This window comes from Vigna unguiculata, chromosome 9, assembly GCF_037176805.1.
Source record: "Vigna unguiculata cultivar grain cowpea cultivar isolate G323 ecotype 2 chromosome 9, ASM3717680v1, whole genome shotgun sequence".
Taxonomy (NCBI): domain Eukaryota; kingdom Viridiplantae; phylum Streptophyta; class Magnoliopsida; order Fabales; family Fabaceae; genus Vigna; species Vigna unguiculata.
The window spans coordinates 7,655,086-7,680,235 of record NC_140800.1 but is presented as its reverse complement, the minus strand read 5'-3'; the positions used below and the strand labels follow the sequence as shown (position 1 = coordinate 7,680,235).

Below are 25,150 nucleotides of genomic sequence, written 5' to 3'. Positions count from 1 at the left end.
TATTTCTTTGTAGTTTTTGTATAATTTTTAACATATCAAAATATTGAAGCATTCGAAGTGCTATTTGCATTTAATACATTGTTTAATTTTGATAAAAAAGTGTGAAGAAAACTTAGTTTACAAAATTCTTTTCATTAATGGTCACTCAATCAACTCATGAACGACAAATAGTTATTTCAAATGCAAAGAATTTTGATTTTTATGATTTTTCATCTAATAGTTTAAAATCTATAATCTATAACAATATATAAAGGGGATTCCCCTTTTTGTATCCACTTTTCAAAATACCGATTTTACCCTTTAAATATAACAATTTATTAAATTTTAAAAAATTGACCGTTACTTTTACAAACTTTTTATAAAATCAGATGTCTCTGTTTCTTCTCTTCTTCTTTATTTATCAATGGTTATTCTTTTATCTGTTTTGATATATTTTACTTTATTTTTAATAAATATAATTTTAAAATATATATTAACTTAATAATATTATAATATTATCACCTACTAATATAATATCGCGCATTTTAAAAAATACATACACACAGGCGCTATCGCGCCTATGTTACGCTAGTAATTAATTAAGCGAGTTAAAACTTGAACTAAGCAGACTAAACCTAATTTAGCAGACTCAACCTTAAGAACTCAAGGCATGAAGGAGTCTTCCTTCTCCTTTTTCACTCTATGTTCCACCAAATTACACTTTCTTTTTTCTCCATTCTTTTCTTATCATTCCTTTATAATAATGTTAATGTTATGTTGTTAAATAAAAAAGCATTATTGAAATGAAAAATGATTTTTTGACTTTTATACAACTTTTTCTTATAACCTTAAGTGTCATCTTTTAAGTGGTTTTTGCCTTTTCATTTTCTCATTCTCAATATTTCAAAATCACTTAGAAGATGACACCTTATATTGTAAAATATATTGTTGGAACAATTATATTTTGACATCGAAGAACCTTTTACACTCATTTGACACTATATGTTATTCTTTTTTTTTTACAAATACAAAAGTTTATCTTTTATGACTGTTTTACTAGTAGATAGTCAAATGATTATTTTGTGTCAAATTTTTTTTTCCTCCCACTAAAGTTTTAGTTTCGTTGGATGAAAGAAAACATAACAAAACTCTTAAATATTATTCATGTGATGGTAGAACTTAAATATGGAGAAAGTAACATTTTGACAATAAAAAAGTTTTTACACTTTGATACTACTTTTCACTATCTTTCACTCTCTTTTTTCTTTATAAATACAAAAGTTTATTTTTTCTATAACCATTTTACTTCTATAGTGAGTTGTCAAACAATTTTTATGTGAAAAGTATGAAACTTTGGCTTTGCTAAACTAAACATGAAAGTAGAAACAAAAGATAACACACACAAAATGACAACTTTAACATGTTTGGTATTGTGGTTGTTGTTTTGTGTTTAAGGTCGTGTTAAATTTCAGGAATTTTTTAGTTTTGAATATAAAAGTGAAATACTTATGTGTTAAGAATCCATGAAAACAACAAGGAACAATAAAAAAAAGCTTTCGAAATAAATAAAGTTATAGACTCTTTAGTAGATGATGAAATATTTCTTCCATTCTTGCACACTATAATGGGAGATTCAAAATTATTAAACTCCCTAAGTTTTTATGAAAAAACTTTGTTTGGATCCTTTTTTGAAAAATATTCCTTTAAGAAACAAATAGGAGAAGTATTCATTTAATGACCTGAAGAAGAAGAAGAATGTTTCTAAAAGAGTAACTAGAGTGAATTGACAATTTCAAGATTAATGTTAGAAATTTATTTTGCGTCTCTTATAGTCTCCTATCGTCTTTATCACTAAACTCGGTTTATAATTGCTATGCACACTTCTCTTAATTACTAAAAATACTAACTACCATTTTTATATATTTTATTACTCAATATCTTTTTTTTTTCTTTATCGAAATGGTATAAGCCGTGATCTCTGCGCATTATTTTCAACGTTTTACTTTAATCTCATTGCACAGAATACTACTTTCAACCTCATGCTACAAATGTGTGACTTTTGGAACCCATTTGAAAATCTACATGACCTATGATATGTAGTAGAATACAATGTTTAGTAGAGGCGACAAGTTCATAAACACAAACACTTTTGGATAAATGTATTATTTATGAGAAATAAGAAGCAATGATCAGCAAATGAGTAACGCATTTTTTTGAAGTAATATAAGGTGATGAAAGGAGATGATTAGAAAGATTCACTGAAAATTCAATCATACTACTCATAGTTAGGGATGGCAACGGCGGGGCGGGGACGGGTTTCGCTATCCCATATCCATCCCCGCAGAAAAAATTAATCATCATCCTCATACCCAAATCCAACGGGTATCAAACTTTTGTCCCATCCCCATCTCCACCGGGTAACGGGTATAATCTCGTACCCATATTCGTACCCGTGTTCTAACTACTTCAATATTAATTTTTATAAAAGAAAAAAAATTACGGTAAAGAAAACATAATATTATCAAATATTCAATATTAGGAGGATGATTGTTTCTTCCATATCAAATATTTTGAAATAAATTATAATTGTCTACATTTAGATTAGAATACCAAATAAAATTTCATGAGAACCAAAACATTTATTAAATTTGCAAACTACAACATTGATGAAACTTAGTTGATAAAATTAAAAAATATTTCAAAAAAATATAAAAGGAAAACAAATATTCAAATTAAAATATATTTTAAATGTTTGTTTACTTCAATTTTTTAAATTCTAATGAATCTCTTTTTTATACACGAATAAAAGTTATAATACATCACTTGATCAAAATGACACAAAGAACAAATAATAAACATAATAATAAAATTTTGACATAAATTTTGTATCTTTCGAACTTCAAAAGTTATTTATACAATTAAAGTGAAAAAATTACAGTATAATTAATAATGAGTTATAAAATAACAAATAATTAGATGAATATATCAAAACATTATTCTACATTATGAAAATAAATAATAAATAAAAATATTAAAAAACTAACAAATGTGTGTTTTAAAAATAATTTGAGAGACTATTGAAAGAAATTGTACAAAGGAAATCAAATGTATAATTAAGGTATGATAAGATGAAAAATACCTTAGAGAACTAATTATTAAATTATGTTTGAAGTGGTTAAAATTAAATAGAAATATCATTAGTGACCAAAAAATTTGTCATTAAATTACAAATAAATTAGTAATTAAATTGGTCACTAAATCAAGTACTGATTCGATCATTGAATCGGTCACTAATTTAATCATTGATTCAGACAATAAATCAATTACTACCACCAATGACGAAAAATAGTGACTGATATGAGTTAATGACTAACTCAGTCACTATTTCATGTTTTTCTTGTAGTGAACTATCATATACTATTCCTAAATATCAATTATATATATATATATATATATATATATATATATATATATAATTTTAACCACTTCAAACATAATTTAAAGTGAAAAAATTAGAGTATGATTAATAATGAGTTATAAAATAAAAAATAATTAGATAGAATATATCAAAATATTATTCTACATGATGAAAATAAACAAAAAAATAAAAATATTAAAAAACTAACAAATGTGTGTTTTAGAAATAATTTGAGAGCTATCGAAAGAAATCGCACAAAGGAAATCAAATGTATAATTAAGGTATGATAAGATGAAAAATATCTTAGAGAACTAAGAAAACTTTTCAAATATCAACATATATACTCAATGGTTGAAAAATAACGAAAATTATTCTAATAAAACAAAAGAGTTTTTCAAATTAAACAAAAATTAATAATAATAATAATAAGTAAATAATTTTTGTTATATTACCTCAAATTGAGAGTACAAACATTCTCATGTGAAAGAAAAAAAATATAATAAATAAAAATATTAAAAAATAATATAAATATTCAAATGTGAGGCATAATTTTTTTTTAATTAACATACATCATTTTAACATAATTACATAAAGGTTATGATAAGATAAAAAATATATTGGAGGTGCGAATGAGTTTCATGACAAACCAAATAATTAAAAGAAATAAAAAATAGAATATATATATATATATATGGTTACTTAATTAATTATGAATATTTTAATAATTTAAACGAGAATGAAAATATGGCGAGGACGGGTATTATGGCGGGGATATGTATATCCTCATACCCATCCTCCATACCCAACTGAAAAAGTAAGTCGGGGATTTCTCATACCCATACCCAGTCAATGCGGGGATTCCCCGTCAAAACGGGGAGGGGTTTATTTGTCATCTCTACTCATAGTAAAACTAAAGGAAATTAAATGATGACATTATCAAATTTACCAAATTATCCCTTCACTTCTTTTTATTATGTAAAAACAACAAAGTAAAAATTAATAATACAAATAATAATTTATTATAATTATAGTAAAAATTTATTATTTCTAAAATTATTATGAAAAATTATTTTTCACCTTATATATTAAATTTATCTTCACACAACTATATTGTATTATTTATTTTTTTTATAAATAATTTTTTTTATATTTTTAATCATTCAATAAAATTTATAAAAACATTTTTAAATTATTTATACATAATTTAATATTACATATAACAATAGGAACATTTTGATAATCTAACTTTTAAGTGAACGTCTTGCAATCATGATATTTCATTCAACTCAGTTTGGTTACTAACATTTTAAGGAGTTTTATTAGTTAAAATACTTTGTTGGTCCTCGTTTTTGTACCAAAATCTCAATTTGATCCTCATATTTTTATTAGTCTTAATTAGGTTCACATTTTTTTTAAATTAGTAACAATTAGATTTTTTCCGTTAGTATGGAATTAACACAGTTAAGTAAGTGTTACGTGTCAGCTCCTCGTTTTTTTGAATTTTTTATTTTTTTAATTTTCAGCTCCTCGTTTTTTTGAATTTTTTTATTTTTTTAATTTTTTTTACAGAAATATTGATGTCACGTGCCAAGTCTGTAGTGTGCCACATGTCAATCTAATATGGTGACACGTGTCAAATTATTGTATGAATATCAATTTGGTCATCATATTTGTTAATTTGATTTGATTTCAGTTCCAAATATTTTTTAAAATTTTCAATTTCATAGATTCCAAATTTAGACCAAATTTAATTTTTACATAGATGTTATAATGATACTTTTATTACAAGTGATATTTCTATTACATATTTTAAATAATATTAAATTTATTTAAATTTATATTTTATATTAAACTTTATTTAAATTTTATTTTAAAATTATAAATATATAGATTTATAAATTTATATTCAAATTATTTGTATAACATTAAATATCAACATTTTTTTAGAATTGGCTTAAAAATAACAATTTTATAAATTTAAATGTAAAATTTTAAAATAATTTTATAACAAATTAAAATAAATATATTTAAAATTTTAATATTAAATACACTTAATATTATTAAAATATTTAATAAAAATAATCATAATATTATATAAAAGTAAAATTTAATCTAAATTTAGAACGCATGAAATTGAAAATTTTTAAAAAAGTTTAGGATCAAATCAAATTAATAAATATGAGGACGAAATTGAGATTCATACAATAATTTGACACATGTATTAACATGTGGCACACTACAAACATGACATGTGACATAAATATTTTTAAGAAAAAAATTTAAAAATTTAAAAAAAAATCAAAATTCAAAAAATTCAAAAAAACGAGAAGCTGACTCGTGGCACCTTTCATACTAACGAAAATAACCTAATTATTACTGATTTATAAAAATGTGAACCTAATTGAGACTAATAAAACTATGATGACTAAATTGAAATTTTGGTATAAAAATGAGGACTACCAGAGAGTATTTTAACCTATTTTTATTTTAAACAACAATAATACATAACAATTGATAACTATATTATTCCATGAGATGAAAATCCTGCACTGAACCTTTTTTATTTATATGAAACTAAACCTCTACGAAACAGAATATTATTTGAAATATTTTATATACCTATTGTACATTATTTTTAATTGAAGTACCATAAGAAAAATAGTTTTAATTGTGTCTTTGGATATCCAATCTTGAATATTTGAATCAAATGACAGCATTATATTTTGGAACTTTGGTTAGTTTCTGTCAGCTGCTGTCGCAAAACCCTTCTCATAACCTTGTTTGATGCCGTCCTTGGAAGAGATGGCAGTGCTACAACCTGAGAAACCTACACAAATGAGCATGTATTTAGAGCGCTAAACTGCTGTAAAACATTTGTCACTAAGAGAAATAATATGCACATAAGTTTTTCACATAATTTCTTTTATTAATTGAATTTTAATGAAAATAATTTTATGGATCCCCCATCATATTTAACTTTCAATAAATTTTAATCAATAAAAAAAATGTATCAGTAAAGATTGTATTCCTGGTAATCTTCTAATAGGAAAATGATCAATACCCGAAATAGTGGATTTAGTTTCTTTTGGAGAGCTGAATTAAAAGACATCCTCAATTGTTGTAAATCTTGCTTTGCAAAATTTGCATCCTTGAATACAACTACTATAGTCAACAACTCAGGTCCACCACCAGAAGGTGGAACTCCTATCGCAGCTGTTTCCAGAACACTGTTATCTACTTCATTGCATATGCGTTCAATCTCAACCGAACTCACCTGTCCACACAAACAGCATGAAATGTCAGATCACACCAAAGAAATAGAGAATGGTTGCTTTGCTCCTAAAAGAGGTTAGTTTTTATTTGGCATATCATATGTTCATATTCATTAACAATCTAAATAATTTACTGATTATTATCTAGGCAAGATGTTTACCTTGATTCCCCCAAGGTTCATTGTGTCGTCTGCACGACCATGTGCATGATAGTATCCTCTAGCCGTACGCTCAAATACATCACCATGCCTCCGTAAAACCTGATTAGAGAAACTCAATTGTATAATTTCAGGTAAGCCAATACCCAATTACCACATAATAAATGCTATGCCAACCTTTCCATTCAATAGAGGCATTCCTTTGAAATAGACATCATAATGATCAGCATTCAGCAGTGTATTTGATGCCCCAAGCATGAGGGAACCAAGAGCCAGCTCGCCTATTCCCGGAACATTTTGTGGCTGTAACAGAAAAGAAGATTGAAATGCCAGAGATCATTTGAAATTTTAAATGATTTTGTAAAAACTCAGCACAATGTCTTCTGGAACTAAAACAATAAAATATAGAACAGTCTTAGTAATTGTGAACATAAGAATACAGTGGTCATAGAAAAGGTTACGATGACTAAAATTATCAAACATTACTTACAAAGTCATACATCACTACGTTACGTGACTTCTGAAAAGTTGGCAAAACAAGATAGAGATGACGTAAAAACAGACCCGTTCTGTATAATTCAACAATTAGCCACCCAAAACAGAAGGACAAGAATTACAAAGGAATCCTTCCTTTCACATAGGCTATTACCCGTCATGACAAACTATAAACCTTCTTTTCTCAACACCCCACAAATAAGAATGCATAGACTTCTCGAAAAGGCTGGTTGAAATCTAGTATTGTTAGAACGGGAGCTGTTGTGATCTTTTGTTGCTGCATTGCCATATTGCTTTCTTCAGACCACAGGAAATTCCGTTTTTTCAGCAATTGAGTCAAAGGTCTTGCTATTTTTCCATAGTTGTAAATGAACCTTCTATATTAACCTCTGAGTCCCAAAAGTCCCCTTAGGGCCTTTATAGTTTAGGGAATAGGCCATTGAAGGATTCATGAGATCTTTTGGGGATCCATTTCTACCCCTTTACTAGAGATAACATTACCCAATTTTTGAATTCTAGATGTTCGAATTCTCACTTTTTCCAGTTAGCATAAAATTGGTGTTGTTGTAATGTTCTCAAAACCTGTTTCGACTGTGCCAAATGCTCTTCTCATGTTTTGCTGTAAATCAGTATATCATAAAATTAAAAAAAAAAAAAAAAAAAAAAAAGCTAACACAAACCTCCTAGGATATGGCCGCAAAATGGTGTTCATGGTGCATTTGGAAGTAGCTGGGGCATTAGTCAACCAAAACAGCATAACTAAGGGATCATAATGCCCATTATGAGTTCGGAACAAAGTCCTCTGAATATTCGGTTCATGCATGCAAATTTGATGATATCTAGTCTTCAAATCCACTTTCAAAATAATGTGCCCCATGTAACTCATCAAGAAGTTCTTCTATGATTGGAATAGGGAATTTGTCACAGATAGTTGCTTTATTTAAAGCATGATAATTGACGTACAAACTTTCATATTTTTTCTTAAGGTTTGATGATCCCTAACTTAAACATTTCCCCCACCTGTTTTTCTATTTCAGTTTTTAAGAGGTGAGGGTAGCTATAGGGTCTCACATTAACTAGATTCACTCAAAATTTCATTGGAATTTTATGATCCACATCCGTGTGAGGTGGTAGTTCTTTGAGTTCACTAAAGACTCCTTCACAATCTTTCGAGACCTTTCCCAATTTTCTTTGTTGTTTCTCAAATCAGTTGTTTTTTATCTCTTGATAATTGTTTTCTATTTTTCACTTCCCACATGATTGAGACAACTTCTAATTTCCATTTATTTCATCAACGCTTGTGGTCACCAAGCTTTTTTCCAAAGTAGGATCCTTCTTAATTCTAACAGACTGGCCTAGTGTGCTAATGTGCTCCAATTCATTGATAAAGTTCTTGAATCCACCTTACATCTCCCAATGTAGCCAACCATTCTACCCCAAGATCAAATCCACTCCTCCTAACTCAAAATAGAAAATGTCTCCTTCACAGTATACTTATCCAACTACACTTTTATGTCCCTACAACAACCATTTGTTTGTTTTCGGTTTCCGTCTTCTAATCTAACACTATAAGGTTGGGTTGATTCCACTTGTAAACCAAGTAATGGCACCAATTCTGAAGAAATGAAATTGTGACTACTATCAATCAAAAACAACATTGATCTTCCCATCTCCTTCCCTTGCAATTTCATAGCACAAGGTTGTGCTGAACCTCCTGCAGAAAAAAATGGACAAGTCCATGCGCTAACATTCTCGATCAAGGTATTCTTCCATTATTTTCTGCAAACACTCCTCAATCTTAGTCTGCCTTATATCCCCTACTTCTCCTGATCCCTCATCTTCAACCAAGATTATTACCCTTAAATTTTTTTCAGGACAATGATGTCCTGGACTATAGGCTCCTCCACAATGGAAATACCTTCCCTCTTATCTCGTAATATGTTCAGGTAAGGAAGGTTTCTGGTTTCACGATTTCTCAGCCCCACTGTTTTGTTTCCTCCTACTTGGTGACCCTATATACTAGTTGAAGCTTGCATATTACTGGTGCTTTTGAAAGTATCTTCACCTGAAACTACCCCTCTTCCTCCATGATACCAAAAAGTGGATGTATTATTCATACATGAAGAACCACCTACCTGCCAGGCTCTTTCATCGTTTCCTCCACATCCACGCAATTTCCATAGCTCGAACGAAATCGTTTGGATGATGTGGTCGAATTTGATTATGAATATTATATTGCAGCCCGGCAAAGAAAAATGCCAACAGTTGGTCTTGTGATGTATGTATGCAGAGCTTGCGACACCAATGTTTCAAACTCTTTGATGTAGTCGTCCACCTTTTCATTTTGTCCTATTGTCACTAGTTCAAACACATTACCACACTCCCTAGCTCAGAATCTTCTATTCAATGCACTTGCAAAATCTCAAGATGGGTTGTTGAACTTCCGATGCCAAAATTTAAACTAGTGACTTGCATTTCCTTCCATACTAACAAGAGCCAAACGTAATTTTTCCATTTGAGTGACATTATGTACTTAAAAAAATTTTAGCACTTGTTATCTATCCTAACTGATCACCCCCTTTGAATGTAGACAATTCCACCATCCAGGGCCTTAACAATTCTTCTCCGTCCGTATCAGATCTCTTACCATGAACAGATCTTTCTTCCCTCTTTCTGTCATCGTTGACTACATTCTCCCAACCTTTAGACCATTTTCCTCCTTTCTAGATTTCACGAAGAAGTTCTTTGATTTCTTTCTTGTCTGGCAAGTTGTCTTTCACAATGGACAAATCTGCTTTCAATTCTACAAGAACTTTTCCTTGTTCACTGGCCCATATTTCCAATGTACTTATTTGACTTTCCAATATGTCCTTTTGAGGATCTGGCACGTTGGACCAAACTTGTTACGTGCCATCTTAAGAGTTGGCAAAACAAGATACAGATCATGTAAAAATAGACCTGTTTCTATGTTATACAACAACTAGCCACTCAAAATTTCCTTCCTTTGACACAAGGAATTTCCTGTCACAACAAACTATTATACTTATCTCAATACCCAGACCGATAACAATATATAGACTTTCTCAAAAAGTCTCACACCCCTATAACGACTAAGTGGTTTTATTTTTAAACTTCTTCCTCTAATAGAGTTTCCAACCCCTCTCATTACTTCCATGAACACACTAGCATATGAAACACTGATAATTGTGACAAGTAATACTTCAATCAATAGAAAAATTGAATGAATAGCACTTACAATAGGATGACCATTATCACCAAGAATATACAAACTGCAGCAAATAGCAGGCGTACTAAAAGCAGCTAATGCCTGAGACTGTAGTAGTGATCCACAAACAAAGCCACCCCCAATTTCTGTACCACCACAATATTCAATGACAGGCTTGTAGAGAGCTCTCCCCATCAGCCAAAGGTATTCATCTACATTAGATGCTTCTCCAGAGGAGCCAAAGCAACTACATCATTCAAAAGAATATTTCCAATCAAATATTTGATAACCATAAATTATATTCAAATTTATGCTCTACCACCTTGTTAAAGAGTAGATTCGCTTCAACTAAATTACTCACCGGATAGAAGACCAATCATATCCAGATGTGGAATTTGCACTTTTCCAACTCCGGACAATACTTGGAATAACACCAAGCATTGTTACTTTAGCATCCTGAAAAGGACACAAGTATCTAGAGTGAAGAACAAAACATACAAAATAATCCTAGGGATTGACCAAAATAGAGATAATTATTGCAATGTCTTTTGCTTGTTACATATAACAACAAATGGTAAAAACTAACTAAATTTTATAGATCAAGAGCTGCAAGGTGTAGGCCACAAAACACATTTCATCCATCTACTTGTGTAATTGAACAAAAATACATGAAATTATGTTTGACATCCCCTCAAATGCACCTACCTACAAGTAGATTATATACTTGAAATTATAAATTAACAAGAGTAAAAGGATCTTAGATGAAAAAACTGCTAAAAATTATAGTTTCTACTTACATTTCAGTGAATAGAGACATAAAATGAACATGCATTTTTTGTTTATGATTTGTTTGCTTGAGTTCATAGAAATATAAAAGTAAAACAATAATAATAACATAATATTATCTCCCAAACATGTACTTGTTTTTCTTCAGATATAGTAAACTCTGAGAATGTACCAGTCTATGGATGAACAACAAGCATTCACAATTCAGAGGAAATAAAAGCCATGGGAAGGACTGAAAATTTTGAACATAAAAATAAGTTCATACCTGTACGAACTTGGCAAAACCAGACCCAAGAGGAGATCCAACATATAAAGCCATCGAAGCTCCATTTAGCAAGGATGCATATACTAGCCATGGCCCCATCATCCATCCAAGATTAGTGGGCCAGCAGACCACATCACCTTTACGAATGTCCATGTGGAACCATGCATCCGCAGCAGCTTTTAGAGGAGTAATATTGGTCCATGGAATTGCCTTTGGATCACCTATACCACCAATTGAGATGATATTAACTTAGCTATCGACCAGCTTCATATGGTGAAAGAAGTGTTGACATTGAATTAATTCTTTTTCCTCAAATATCCTTTATCAATAATACAAAGCTTTTTTCAGTCTAGTATGTATCCTTTCGGGTCAAAAGAAAAAAATTCTTACCGGTTGTTCCAGATGAAAAGAGAATGTTTGTAAATGTTTCTACCGGTTGTTCTGTTGCTATGAATTCCTTGCCTCTGTAGGTTGCATGACAACAAATGAGAATTAGAATTCCAAGAGAATATCATAAACAATTGAAACTTTTCATTCTGTCATTAGCTCTATGCATCAGCGAACATGATAATATGGTATAAAAGGCATATTCTCAGCCCATATTTTATTGTTTCTTGGCCAATAATTTATTTGATAAATATAGAATATCTATGAATAGATAGATTAAAGTGCATACTTGAGACTATAGACTTTCTCCAAAAAATCATGCCAAGAAAGATCACTGTCGCGCAGTTTCATGCTAAATTCAGATCCTTTGGTAGGGATAACTACTGCCATAGGTGACTCTGCATCTACAACTCTCCTGCATTTGTGAAGCAACAATATGAGAGACCAAATTTCTGAGCGACAAAGTGAACAACTCAACTATAGTGTGTCTTTACCAAATAGTGAAAAGCATTTTCACCTGTAAAGGGGGATACTTTTGTCACCACGAATAATGAGATCCTGAAAAATGAAATGTTAAAGGAAAAGGGTAGAGAAACACATGAAAAATCTAAATAATCGTAACAACACAATTAGGCACAAAATTGACAACCATTTTAACAATAAGACTAATAGCCAACCTATTGAGAAATAAACTTGTTCTGTAAAAAAGTTCAAATTATTGGTTTATATGTAGGAAAAGGAGGAAAAGAGAGAATAGAGATTGGATAATTTTAATATATTTCTTAGATGTAACTCCTATTTATGAAAGGTGTTTGTCATGTAGTCCTTTTGCACTAAAGAATCATATTAGTGGTGACATCTCCAACTGATTCATTCAAGTGACAAGTTCTTTCTCCCATGAATAATACCAATGGTGACTTATGATGGGTAAATCACACCATCCTGAAGTAGATTGGCCCTAACTTTGGTCCAGATAGTCTCCATCACAAATGTTGCCCGGTACCATCTCATGTCGCAAATGCAATCTAGCTCCATCTCTATGAACCATGGCCTCCTTTCTTGACCTAGATGCTGCACTGTGTTAATATTTTTAATACATTTTTCTTTTGGTACGTTTAGTTTTATAGTACAGCTATATCACCAACAATAGTTTATTGTAATGAAAGTTGGTCTTCAAAGAGACAACATGAGAAAACAGAAAGTACAAGTAGCAGGATTGAGAATAATAAGATAAATGCGTAGCCACACAAAAAGGGACAAAACACATAGCAATTGTTTATGAGGAAATACTGGCAAGACACCTATTGAGGACAAGATGATAGAAAATTGATTGAAATGGTTAGGACATTTGTAAAGGGTAATTGACATTTACAAAGAAGGCCATTGAGAGATGTCACGGTGAATAAAATCCTAAATATTTTGGTTTACAAGTAAACATCACATAATACCATGCAATTCACCTCACCTAGTATGACAGCGCTATTATAGTTTTTGGTCCATTGAAAAGGAAGAAAATGAGACCAAGAAAGACACTGGGTAAGTTGTTACGGGAGATCTCCTGATCATTGATATTTCCAAAGACTTCATTTTTCAATTGAGCGGCTGTATAGTGATGCCTAACACAAGTTTATAGAAGAATAAAAACTGAATCGAACGGCATTTGGGATCATAGCCGACCTCACCAAGTGAGACAGGACTTTGTTTTTATTGTTGCTATTGACAAGTTTCTCCATAATTCATGGTAATCAGAATTAGAACAAGTAGGGCTGCTACTAATATTTTGTATCACATCATATGGATATGAATTTTAGATTATTCAATCTCTATTCTCTCTTTTAGTCCTTACCTTCTTAAAAATCAATATAGTTTCAACACTAATAAATGAGTTTAGTTTTCCTAGTAAGAAATCAGAAAAATCATTAAAAAAACCCAAATATACACGACCAAAAAAGTATCAGAGGAAATTAGAGTCAACCTGAGTAAATACGACTTTTGCTTTTGATATTCTAAGCCTGTTTGATATTTCACTAGCAGCAAAACTATCAGCAATTGATACAACAACATAACCTGCAAGAACAATAGCTAGGTAGATAACCACAGACTTGACATTCATTGGCATATCAATCGCAATTGCAGATCCTTTCTCCAGATCCAGAGAATTGAGAGCATATGCAACTAACCTACACGTTAAAAGAAATAGCAGGGTATAATTTTAATTTTATTAACATTTGGGTGTGAAGAAGCAAAGTGTAGAATAATCATACCATGCAATGTTTTAGATTCAAAGCTTAACCCAAAACATGCCATGAATTTAAGAACTGCTGCATACTGCTACCACCAATATCTTCTATCACAATGTGACACAAATAAAAAATTTAAAATCTTTAAAATATATAAAATAGCAAGAATGTAGTGTGATCTGGACAATGCCTCTAGTCCAGAATAAGTATTGAGCCCCACTAGACTGGATGCTGTTGGGCCTAAACAGCTACCTAGCCCAAGATGCTGAATGTCAAGGGACAAAGTACCTGAATGACTTGGTAGGATACGACCACCTATAACAAGGGCTTGTGAGAGAAGGAATAAGGGAAATGGGAATAGAGCTATTTGATGTAGTTACAACTAGTTAGAAGTTAGTTACCACATTAATAGAGTTAGTTAAAGAATAAGAGAGTTTGTATAAATACGTTTTTGGGGTCTAGAGAATGAGCAGGAAAAATATATGTTAGGAGGATATTGGTCCCTCGAATAACCAGAGTTATTGTTTCTGTAATACCATACATTGAAGGAAGCATGCTGTGTTCGTCTCTCTTATCTCTGTAAACGTCATCTTCCTTAGTTTTCTGATCCAGTTTCTATAAGTTGGTATCAGAACTCTTTCTGAAAAGAGCTTTGTGGGTACTACTCATGGTAAACAGAAGAATGATGGAGTCAAGATAGGAGGCATCGAAGAGGCCCTTAGAAAATGGACTTACATTACTGGATGATTTTGAAGCAAGATTGACCCAAATTGATGCAAGTTGAGAATCACAGTTGAAAAATATTGTTGAAAGATTCGTGAAAGAGGAAAAGTTGCAAGTGCAGTAACTACTAAGAACCAGAGGGTTTCAACTGAGTTTTCAGAGGAGGATTCAGTAGGTGAAGTGTATGGTTGTTGTAAGTGGAGAAGATTGGATATTCCCGTTTTTAAGGGAGAAGATGCAATGGAATCCATAGGTAAAGTGGAAAGATATTATGATCACAATCATGAGTAGGATGCCTCTAAATTTAGCATTGACAAGGAATCCTCTTAAATTTGTGTCACTTAAAGTTAAAATATATAACAAACATTTATTTGAAACAGTTTTGCTAAGCATTGCTCTTAAATTATGGTTGAGAATCAACATATACAAAGTTAGTATTAGAGATCGTGGTCGAAATGTAGTGACAAATAATATTAACTTTTTCCAATAATAACTCTTCACCTTTGATTCCTTAACCATCACTGTCTTTAAAATAACAATCAACAAAACCAAATTTTCACGTGTTATGATACAATTCATAAATACAATATGTTAAAAAGCATAAAAAGCTAATAATAACAAGAACAGGCTATTTGTAGCATACCATACTTCTTCACGCAGTTCCTTGAGTGTCATCCTTTGTAGAGGGAGATCATCATGTTGTTCTTCGCGCCATATTATTACTGTATCATTCAAACCCCTTTTACCATTTATATTTATGCAATTCTGTGCTGGATTAATAGATGCTCCAGGAAGCCATTGACCACCTGGGTGTGATAATGGGCCTTCCCCTGTGGGGCTATCACGTAAGATGCATTCAGGTGGTTTGGAAAATGATATGTCCATTTCATCAAACACAGATTTCCAACATATCTGAAACAGCATACAACCACAATTACAAAGCTGCCAAGTACAGAAAAACTCAAGAAATAGAAAACTCCCACCGTATATATAGTGGGAGTGACAGCTTTAAATTAAAGTCTGCAGTTGGAACTAAGACTGCAATTACAGTTCCATTTGCCTGCAACTTTCTGGAATAACAAGAGTCTGAACTTTTCTTACTATACTAATTGCAATCTAAAACCTTGTGGGAGAAGTATAAATTTCACACATTATCGAAAAGTGCATTGAAAAAAGTGTTTTTCAACCTCAGGATTTGAGACTGAGAACTTCAGGAAATCATCAAAGCTTGTAATTGGATCCTTATATGCCGAACCCATAAATTCTTTCCCTTTCCTCTCTAGCAACTGCCAAACATTTGTCAGAGCAGCACTTTTCCTAACCACACATGAAACAAGGTTCAATAATAGAAAGTGTCACCAACCTTTCATTCCACTACAAGAGTAAACACACATTTCAATCATTCCCCACCATGATGAACTAAACAACTTCCATATAATCGAAAAAACAACACATATCTCAAACCACATACGGGTCGGGTATCCAAGCGGGTGGGTCGGGACCGAAATCCTTGTAGCAACCATAGTACAGCATCTGATGGAAGGGGAAGGGAAGTTCAGGGTTGAGGAGGCTGCTGCTGATGTGCTGCCACGTGGCAGGGGTGCCATCTCCATGAATTTTGATGATTTCTGTGAGACTTTGGTGGAGAGTGGTTGCATCTTCTTTTGCAATTCCGAGGGATTCAATATCCAACACAGTGATAGAACTCAACGATTTATAAGCCATGCGTAATAGTAGTATCAAAAAAGTTGCACAATTGCACCACCCACTTCACACTGAACTCTGCTTCTTTCAGCTCCTGAAACCCAAAAGCTTCAAACCCGTGTCATTGGCAGATTGATAGAAGAAAGATAAACTATATAGGATTGAAAATTTATTCACGATTCAATGGTTAAAACGTAAAATTGTTGCAAACTTATGTTCTTATCTCGATGACTATAATAGATACAAAAGGAAAATAAAAACAAAATCTGATCTGTAAGAAAATTATTGGATAGTTATCCTCACCTACTTGGAGTGAGACACCCTAGCAGCATGGTCACAGTTTGTCAATTCACAATGTTCACTTACATTCAATTTATGGGTACCCATCCCAATAAATATAAATATTTATAAAGGAACATTTGGTTTGGTTCACCTTCCACGTTCATGTGATTTTGCTGTGTCACTCACCAAAGCAATATTTTCCATTATATAACTTAATTTGATATAAAAAAATCAAATTCACTTGGTTTTTGCCTACTTCTAATGACCAAAATTCCATAAATTGATTACTCAAATTCTAAGTATCGTTCGTTTATTCTCTCGTTAAATTATAACCTTTTTTTCTTGGAAAGAATTAAGTATTAATAACAGAAGTAGTTAGTATAATTCGTCTTGTGGGTATACCAAGACACTTTAAACTTTAAACTTGTGACAATATAAAGATGCACGTCTTTCTTATAAGATTAAATTTTAAGATAAAAAAAAAATTGTTAGTTCAATCTTGAGTTTTAAAATTTTTTTACTTTTGTTTTGGTTTTTATTTTGAGAAGTTTTCTTAAGTTTTGATTATTATTTTTTTACTTATACTCTAAGATTATTCATATCAGGTTATTCTCCATTTCTAAGTCTCCATCTATTTTTTTATTTTATTTTATGACTTTTTTTTTCTTGTTTGAAACATGTTGCAAGTTGTATTAAAATCCCCCTCCTTTCTACAGTTGATCATTTCTTTCGGATAGATGAAGGAAATGTTCTTACCATACAACAAAACATTCAATTTTAGCCTCATCAAAATTGATTTTGTGTTGATATGTTAATGTTATAAATGAATCTATTACTTATTTTAAGAAAAAGAGAGTAAACAAAAATTAGTCTAGAGTGGCACGTTAACAAAATCTATGATGTATCAATTTCTTTTTTTTTTTTCTGGTTTCTTTATAATAGTTTAAAATAGCTTTCTAAAATTTGACATTAAACTAATTACCTAGAATTATTTCTAGGAAGATATGGATTTTGATGGTCGAAGAGTTATATTTTTTTTTTATCTTTTATTTTTGTACATGCTTTGATACATATAATTATGTTCTAATTATACTTTGATATTATTATGTTAAAAATATAACTAATAGATAGAATGTAACTATTTTTACTTAATAATAATCAAAAAATTATAATTTAATTATGACTTGAATTACCTACAATTTTCACTATGAGACCATTAATGTCACCTACAAGATATGTTTTTTTATAATATCCTTAAATAAGCCAATTATTTTTTATGATACCAAAAAAGAAAATGTGTAATATATGAAAGAAAAGACAACAACAATTCTTTGAACCATTAAAAAATTGGTTAGAATATAAAAAACTAATATATAATAGGAACATTTTTGTTAAATATTTTACTTAACTTAATGACTTGTGTTTCAAGATGAAAATCTTATATATTTGGATTGAGCAACCTTCATTTCTTTATAAAAACATCTTTGCGTATGTTAGAGGTGACTTGTTTATTAAAAAACTAATTAACTAATCGTATAATTAGTTAGAAAAGTTAAATAAATATGATGTGTTGTGAGAATCACAATGAAAAATACTCATCTTTGATAGTTGTTAGTGAAACTTTGTTAATTTAGTCAAGTAGATATGGTCTCATGATGAGACAAACCATTATAAATTTAAAGTTATATCTTTCTTCTCCTTACATGTTTTTTATTGTTCAAAGTAACCTTGAGAATGTGTGGTTTTTTTTTTTAGAAAAGATTAAATTTGTTTACAATTCTTCTTTTATTAGTACTAAACTATAAACGATTGCTTCCCTTTTCTTTGAAAAAATTTAAAAGAATACAACACAGTTTAATTACATTCTTATATTTTGTGTTTCACAACACTAAAAGGAAGCTATGATTCTAACATACAAAATCATGTGATCATATTTGGTCTTTATAATTAACAAAAACATTCCTTTGAATCTCTATGCTAAAATTACTTTAAAAAAACAAAGCTTTTTAATCACAGTTAAGTTTCAAAAATTCAAGTAATAAAATATCTTGAAATACAATTTTAAATATAGCAAAAACTACAGCTAATAGTTAATGTTCGCATATTCCAAATATTAATAAGCTGCTAATGTCAAATGTTTCACAGAACCAATTTGATCAATTATTCAATAAAAGAATAACTTATAAATAAGTTTATCTCACTTAATCCTACAGGAAAACAAACAAGCATACTGCTTCAATAAAACACTGTTTTCCAAATGTTTCACAATATGTTGGGGTATGAGAAACGAAGGCCCATCATTATTAGAATGGGGAAAAAATCTTAAGATCAGGCATGTCGAGTTAAAAAAGACAGACTCTATCTTAACATCAAAAACACAATTCCAGAAATATCTTGTCTCAACCAGGGAATCCTGAAAATGGATCCCACCATGGAACACTTATTACAGAAGTCGAAGGAGTGAGAGACTTAAAAAATGTGGCACCAACGATAGTATCTTGATATCGCCACTGTTGAGTATATTACAGATTGCTCCCCAGCAATTAACCTTCCAGTGCTGAAGCTCCAGAGATAATCTCTATCAATTCTGTGGTGATAGATGCTTGACGAGTTCTGCCACAAAATTAACAGAGACAAGTCAGTCAAAACAAAAAAGTACAAAACTGAATTAGCAGATAAAAATGGAACCAAATTGGATAGCCCAAATCCAAAGAATAGAGTAATAATGATACACGAACACCTCTGAACTTCAAAGACGTATTAATACTTAGTTTCTCTTTCTTCCAATCACCAATACTTAGTTCCTACCAATCATTTTATATATTTCCCACGAAAGAATTGAATGTAGAAAACGATTAATATGTAGAAGTGAAAGAAAAAGAGACCTGTTATAAGTGAGGGTGAGACGATCAAGCATGTCCCCAGCGTTCCTACTAGAGCTGTCCATGGCTGACATTCTTGCTCCTTGCTCACTGCAAGCATTCTCCAACACCGCATTGTACATGACCTACATAGTGTAAAAGAAAAGTATGGTCGTAAAGAAAGAGACACAAGCTTCTGAGACTGGAACTAAATGATAACCTGAGACGTGCAATAAAAGGTTAATATGGGCAACTAACAATGTAAATGATTTTTTTATATGGGACCTCCAACTTCATATTTCATCTTTACTAAACAACTTCAATTTTAAACATTCCTTCTATTTCCTCTCAATTCCATGCTCTTTCACCAAACCTAGTGTACAAGCAACCACAGAAGCAGTCCACTAAGAAAAGGGAGAGGGAGAGGTGGTGGTGAAACATTAAATACTAAGCATATGTTCACTGAAATGTGTGAATTTATTTATCAAAATTTCCACTTTTCTTATTGACATGGCAAAACAATTCAGAAGAATTCGTCCATGAAAAGGTCTATTAAAAGGAGGATCACACATTCTACTAGTTAGTACTGTGGTTCTGGGTGTATAATATACAATAGGAAATAAAGTCCGAGCATGGAACTTTTGCCAAGTTTCTTTCTTTCTTTTCCTTTGTAGAGCTTCAATAGTTGTGTGTAAGTCCTGCCACAGCAATAAGGTCATTGCCTCAGCTCTGGAGGTCACCAATTCCAATCCTAGAAACAACCTCTTCCCTTGCAGATAAAAGGACACATACATCCACCCCCCATACACCGCTCATGTTTAAACCTGCCCTGGGCTCCAACAATTAGTCATTTCATCAGGGACGATTTTCTCTTGTGAAGATATTATTTTATTGCCATCATCAGTAGACACATAGGGTGTGGGGTCTTTAAAGGATTTTTTTTGTCACTTTGACGTGTATGAAAAGATATCGAGTTATCATTTCCTATGAACTACGTAAAAGAAACATTACTTTGAAATTTTAATAGGCCAATACCAGATGTTTAGATTAATATCCATTTATAGTAAAGCAAAAAAAAATGCACCAAAAGCTAGTTTGTCAGAATGTTTTTAAAATCACTTACACAAGAAAACTGGAACTCAGCCAGATTCTGAAGAATTTCAGATTTTGTCTCGCCACCTTCAATCTCGTATGAATCCAGTTCCCCAAGCTTTCCTCCTGATTCAGCCTCTCTCTCAATAACCTACATGAAAATTACCTTACTTCATAAGTTGAAAGCAAAAGGTAGAATACCAAAGCATATCTTTCCAAAACGTACCCAAAAATATCAAAGCAACAATAAACCAAGATTAGATGATAGGACTCGAATGGCAAAATTTTAATACTGCAGACAATATAAAAAATACAATAAATAGAAGTACCTCAGGAGATAGTACAGTTGACACTGTTGGCAAAAATTGAACAACAGAATGAAATTTGTTGAAAACAATCCTTAATGCATCATACTCCACATTCTTTAGAATGTCATCTGCCAAGACAGAAACCTGAAAGATCCAACAAATAGCATAAGACAAACGGCCACATTTCAATGCAAGATTGAGTAAATCAAGAATATTTATTTTAAACGTAAATATGTCGGAGACAAATTTCATTTGCAGGTACCAAAATCAAGTACTACAATATGCTTATTTTACCAATGAAAAAGATTAGCTTAGTTGCATGTTAAGAATGCTATAACATCTTTCTTCCTTAACACTCTGAGATACCTTTTAAGGATAAAATTATGATGAGACCACCAATCTCCAAAACAGACAATACCTTGGATGTAATGATTAATCCTAATGATGTTCAACCTTAGTGGACTTGAGGTTAGAACATCATATGAGGAAATGGAAAAGTGGTTCGAAAAACGAACCATTGTTGCACTTAGCCTTTGACTAAGAGGTTTCTTTTCAGTATGGTCAATAATCTCACATCAATTACGAGTTGAGACCAAGAGCAATTTAAATACACCTTCTTTCATTAATCTTGAGATAGCTTTTAAGAACAAAAATATAATTGAACCACTGAATTTCTAAGCTGACAACACTCACATGCAGTAATTGACCTAGTGATGCTCTTAATGGACTTGAGATATATATATATATATATATATATACACAGTCCACAAAAAATCTAGTAAACCAAACATGATTGAACCACTGAATTTCTAAGCTGACAATACCTCAGATGCAGTCATTGACCTAGTGATGCTCTATCTTAGTGGACTACATATATATATATATATATATATATATATATATATATAGTCCACCAAAAATCTAGTAAACCAAACATGTTCTACGTTTGAATTTCAACAAGAACAAGATTGTTCACCTGAGTCAGGTTGTTTATATATATATATATATATATATATATATATATATATATATATATATATATATATATATATATATATATATATATATAGTCCACTAAGAATCCAGTAAACCAAACATGTTCTATGTTTGAATTTCAACAAGAACAAGATTTGTTCACCTGAGTCAGGTTGGCTACAAAGACCAACGAGCATATTAGGCTCAATCAGAAAATGTGTTATTAAACCATTTGTAATATATTATGTTACTGTTCTCTGCCTCAGCCTCAATATTCTCCATTATTTGATTCCTTTTATCCTCACAAATGGTTGCCTATTGAAATACCAAACTGTCAAAATCTTCTTAATTTTGATTCTATTACCATCTGTAGTATAATCAATTCAGAGAAAACTTAGTTTTCAGACTATAGAGTAGATTAAAACAAAAGCAGGCTCTTGAAAAAAATGTAGAGGCACAAATATAATTATGCAAATCTTAAGAACCATAGGATGAAAGAGAGACACAACAAGCTAACCTGAGTATAATTCAAAGGATTCTTCTGCAATTCAGTAAGAGAGAGCTCAATGTCTTTCTTTGAGTCACGCACCAATTGAGCCTTAGCCTTCTCTCCCAATATTACATATTTTGTCTCTTTATCAGGCCCTATTGTAGTAAATACGAACACAATTACAATCGTAGTTATCAATTTCAGATAGATCAACCTTGAAAACACAAGAGTGAGAAAGTGGATTGCAGCACAAGAGTGAGAAAGTGGATTGCGGGATGCCTTCTATTATTAAAGATTATAAAGATTATACATACAAATTAAATATTCTATACTACATATAAATTGCTAAAAGGAAGTATCCAATATTTAAGATATACTCATAATTAATATGCAAAAGTTTATATCTTAAGCTAAAATATAGATAATAACAGAGGTCCTAAAATGAGAAATCAAATATTTTTATACCTAAAATTAGTAAAACTCAAAATGCCAAAAAGGAAGGAAAACAATGGTGTGCAACACTGCTATTAGAAATGGACCAGGCTTAGCTAAACCACCAAAACAGCTGAAGGGAGAAGTATTGTTCATATATCTTATAAGGAGAATTACATCCATATGAATTAGTGTCTTAATATTAAAACTAGACTGTAGACGAATATCTAGAGTATGAAGTTAGTAGGACTGGACTGCTATACATGGCTTAATATTAAAACTAGACTGAGTACGATACTAAGTCAAAAAGAACTTGGCCCATATGAATTAAAAGATAGCTCAACAAAGAAGGATTACACAAGACTTATAAGAAGTATTCTGACCATAGCCTATCTTAACACACCTTTACGCCTAAAACTTGATATCTACATGTGACCCAACAGTAAGATCGGCCAGGCTTGATTTTACACTTAATATTAACTTTGTGACTTTTTAAGAGATTTTGGGCATTATACTTGTTAAAACCAAATGCTCCCCCGTTCAAATCATATAATCTAATAATTTTAACCCAATTATCAAGGTAAATAATCTTTCAGGAGCATGCATTACAGTGATATTCTTTCATCGTTTTCTTGATTGTACAAAAATCTAGAGACCACTTCATTAGGAATCGTTGACACTCCTACTAAAGGTTCTGTACATTGAAAATAACATAAGCCCATCAGTTGGTTAAAAGGATCCAAAACATTGAGTGGTTTAAAACCAGCCAGCATTACAAACTTAGATTCCAAACATTTCACTTTTAATGTTTTAAAAACAACACAGTATAAGAAGTCTGTAACAGACACAGATGCAAAAATTACCGGAATTCAATTTGTGCAAAACCCTGCTTATCTTGACAGATGTGGAATTGATTCCACCACAAAGACCTTTGTCCGAAGAAACGGTAACAACAACATTCTTCTTAACATCAGTACCTTAAAAAAACAAAAACCGAACGAAGATCAGGGCATCATCAGAAAAATAAATTAACAAACACAAATCTAAATGAAACAATTGCACATGTTCAAGATCGCAAATTCCTAACAAAGATCACGTTAATAATAATAATAATAATAATAACAACAAGAAATGAAATACAATACAATAATTTGCACAACATAAACTTTTGCGTCAATTTCTTTCTCTCACGTCATTTGTTACAATTCAAATTCTCATTCTTTTCTCCCTTACTCCCTTGTCGTACAAGTAACACTTCTCTACTGATAATAGAAATTCTAGACAATTCATAAAAATCTAATACAACATTCACACGCATTTAGATCACGATATAGGGTACAACAACAATAATAAATAACAACAACAATGATAAGAGAACATACTGGGATTGTCACCGAGAAGAGCAGTGAATGGTTGCCAGAGGCCACGGGAATTTTCAGCTCTTGTTTGAACGGCTCGAAGCTTGGATGCGGCAACCATCTTCATGGCCTTGGTGATTTTCTGGATATTCTTCACACTCTTCATTCGGTTCCTCACTGTGCCAATTTCATTAAAACATTACAAATAAACACTCGTTCAAGTCCAACACAATGACACAATCAAACACACACACACACAAAAAGCTTATTCCGAGACGAAATTAAGAAACGGCGAAAGGGGGGAGAAAATCGATCGTACCTACTTGGGTGGAAATGGAGCGCGAGCCATGAGGAGCTTGGTCTCTGTCAAAAACACGTTTCCAATTAGCGTGTAAGATCGATAATAGAAAATCGAGATCTGTGAAAGAGGGGAAATATGAGATTTGAGGAATGGTGAGAGAAATGGAAGAACTGACTGAGAGATGAGAGAGGAATGGAGAGCGTTGATTGGTTGGGTCAAACGCCTCCCTTCGCGACGCAGAACTGCAGCCATTGCCATCTTCGTTCGTGATCGCTCTTGCGAAACCCTAGCGGTGTTACACACAGACAACTGAAGAAGCCCCTGTTTGTTTTCGTTCAGGAACAATGCCAATACTGTTCAATGTGGTCTCATATGTATGTATGTTGCGTTGTGTGTCA

General features: G+C 31.5%; 2 protein-coding genes across 3 annotated transcripts; both read right to left on the bottom strand.

Annotated features, from left to right (window-relative positions):
- Window positions 1–5,928: 5,928 nt before the first annotated feature.
- AAE17 (acyl-activating enzyme 17) lies at window positions 5,929–17,096 on the bottom strand. 2 transcript variants are annotated; one of them, XM_028047228.2, is made up of 15 exons: window positions 16,957–17,096; window positions 16,421–16,747; window positions 16,137–16,266; window positions 15,593–15,861; window positions 13,962–14,166; window positions 12,504–12,544; window positions 12,276–12,401; window positions 11,990–12,063; window positions 11,600–11,820; window positions 10,910–11,004; window positions 10,579–10,795; window positions 7,005–7,130; window positions 6,831–6,929; window positions 6,459–6,671; window positions 5,929–6,224 (listed from the first exon to the last, which is right to left on the bottom strand). In XM_028047228.2, the coding sequence occupies exons 2-15, from the start codon at window positions 16,672–16,674 to the stop codon at window positions 6,114–6,116; spliced, it is 2,181 nt and encodes a 726-aa protein (XP_027903029.2). In that variant the 5' UTR covers window positions 16,675–16,747; window positions 16,957–17,096; the 3' UTR covers window positions 5,929–6,113. The 2 variants fall into 2 exon arrangements, with proteins under 2 accessions (XP_027903029.2, XP_085522604.1); XM_085666478.1 differs by lacking the exon at window positions 16,957–17,096 and having other exon boundaries at window positions 16,421–16,844.
- A 2,047-nt stretch (window positions 17,097–19,143) lies between these two features.
- On the bottom strand, window positions 19,144–25,150 carry ATP3 (gamma subunit of Mt ATP synthase). The gene is made up of 9 exons (XM_028048478.2): window positions 24,928–25,150; window positions 24,771–24,814; window positions 24,476–24,628; window positions 23,957–24,070; window positions 22,689–22,816; window positions 21,218–21,340; window positions 20,920–21,039; window positions 19,821–19,942; window positions 19,144–19,548 (listed from the first exon to the last, which is right to left on the bottom strand). Exons 1-9 carry the CDS (start codon window positions 25,008–25,010, stop codon window positions 19,479–19,481), a joined length of 957 nt encoding a protein of 318 aa, XP_027904279.1. The 5' UTR covers window positions 25,011–25,150; the 3' UTR covers window positions 19,144–19,478.

Coding starts and splice junctions, on each gene's coding strand:
- AAE17 (XM_028047228.2), bottom strand. CDS start 16,674: ATGGCTTATAAATCGTTGAGTTCTATCACTGTGTTGGATATTGAATCC. Junction 12,545..13,961: donor CAAAAGTCGTATTTACTCAG/GTTGACTCTAAT, acceptor TTCATTTTTCAG/GATCTCATTATTCGTGGTGA. Junction 6,225..6,458: donor AACTAAATCCACTATTTCGG/GTATTGATCATT, acceptor TCATTTGTGTAG/GTTTCTCAGGTTGTAGCACT.
- ATP3 (XM_028048478.2), bottom strand. CDS start 25,010: ATGGCAATGGCTGCAGTTCTGCGTCGCGAAGGGAGGCGTTTGACCCAA. Junction 24,629..24,770: donor CTCCATTTCCACCCAAGTAG/GTACGATCGATT, acceptor AAATTGGCACAG/TGAGGAACCGAATGAAGAGT. Junction 21,040..21,217: donor CAACTGTACTATCTCCTGAG/GTACTTCTATTT, acceptor ATTTTCATGTAG/GTTATTGAGAGAGAGGCTGA.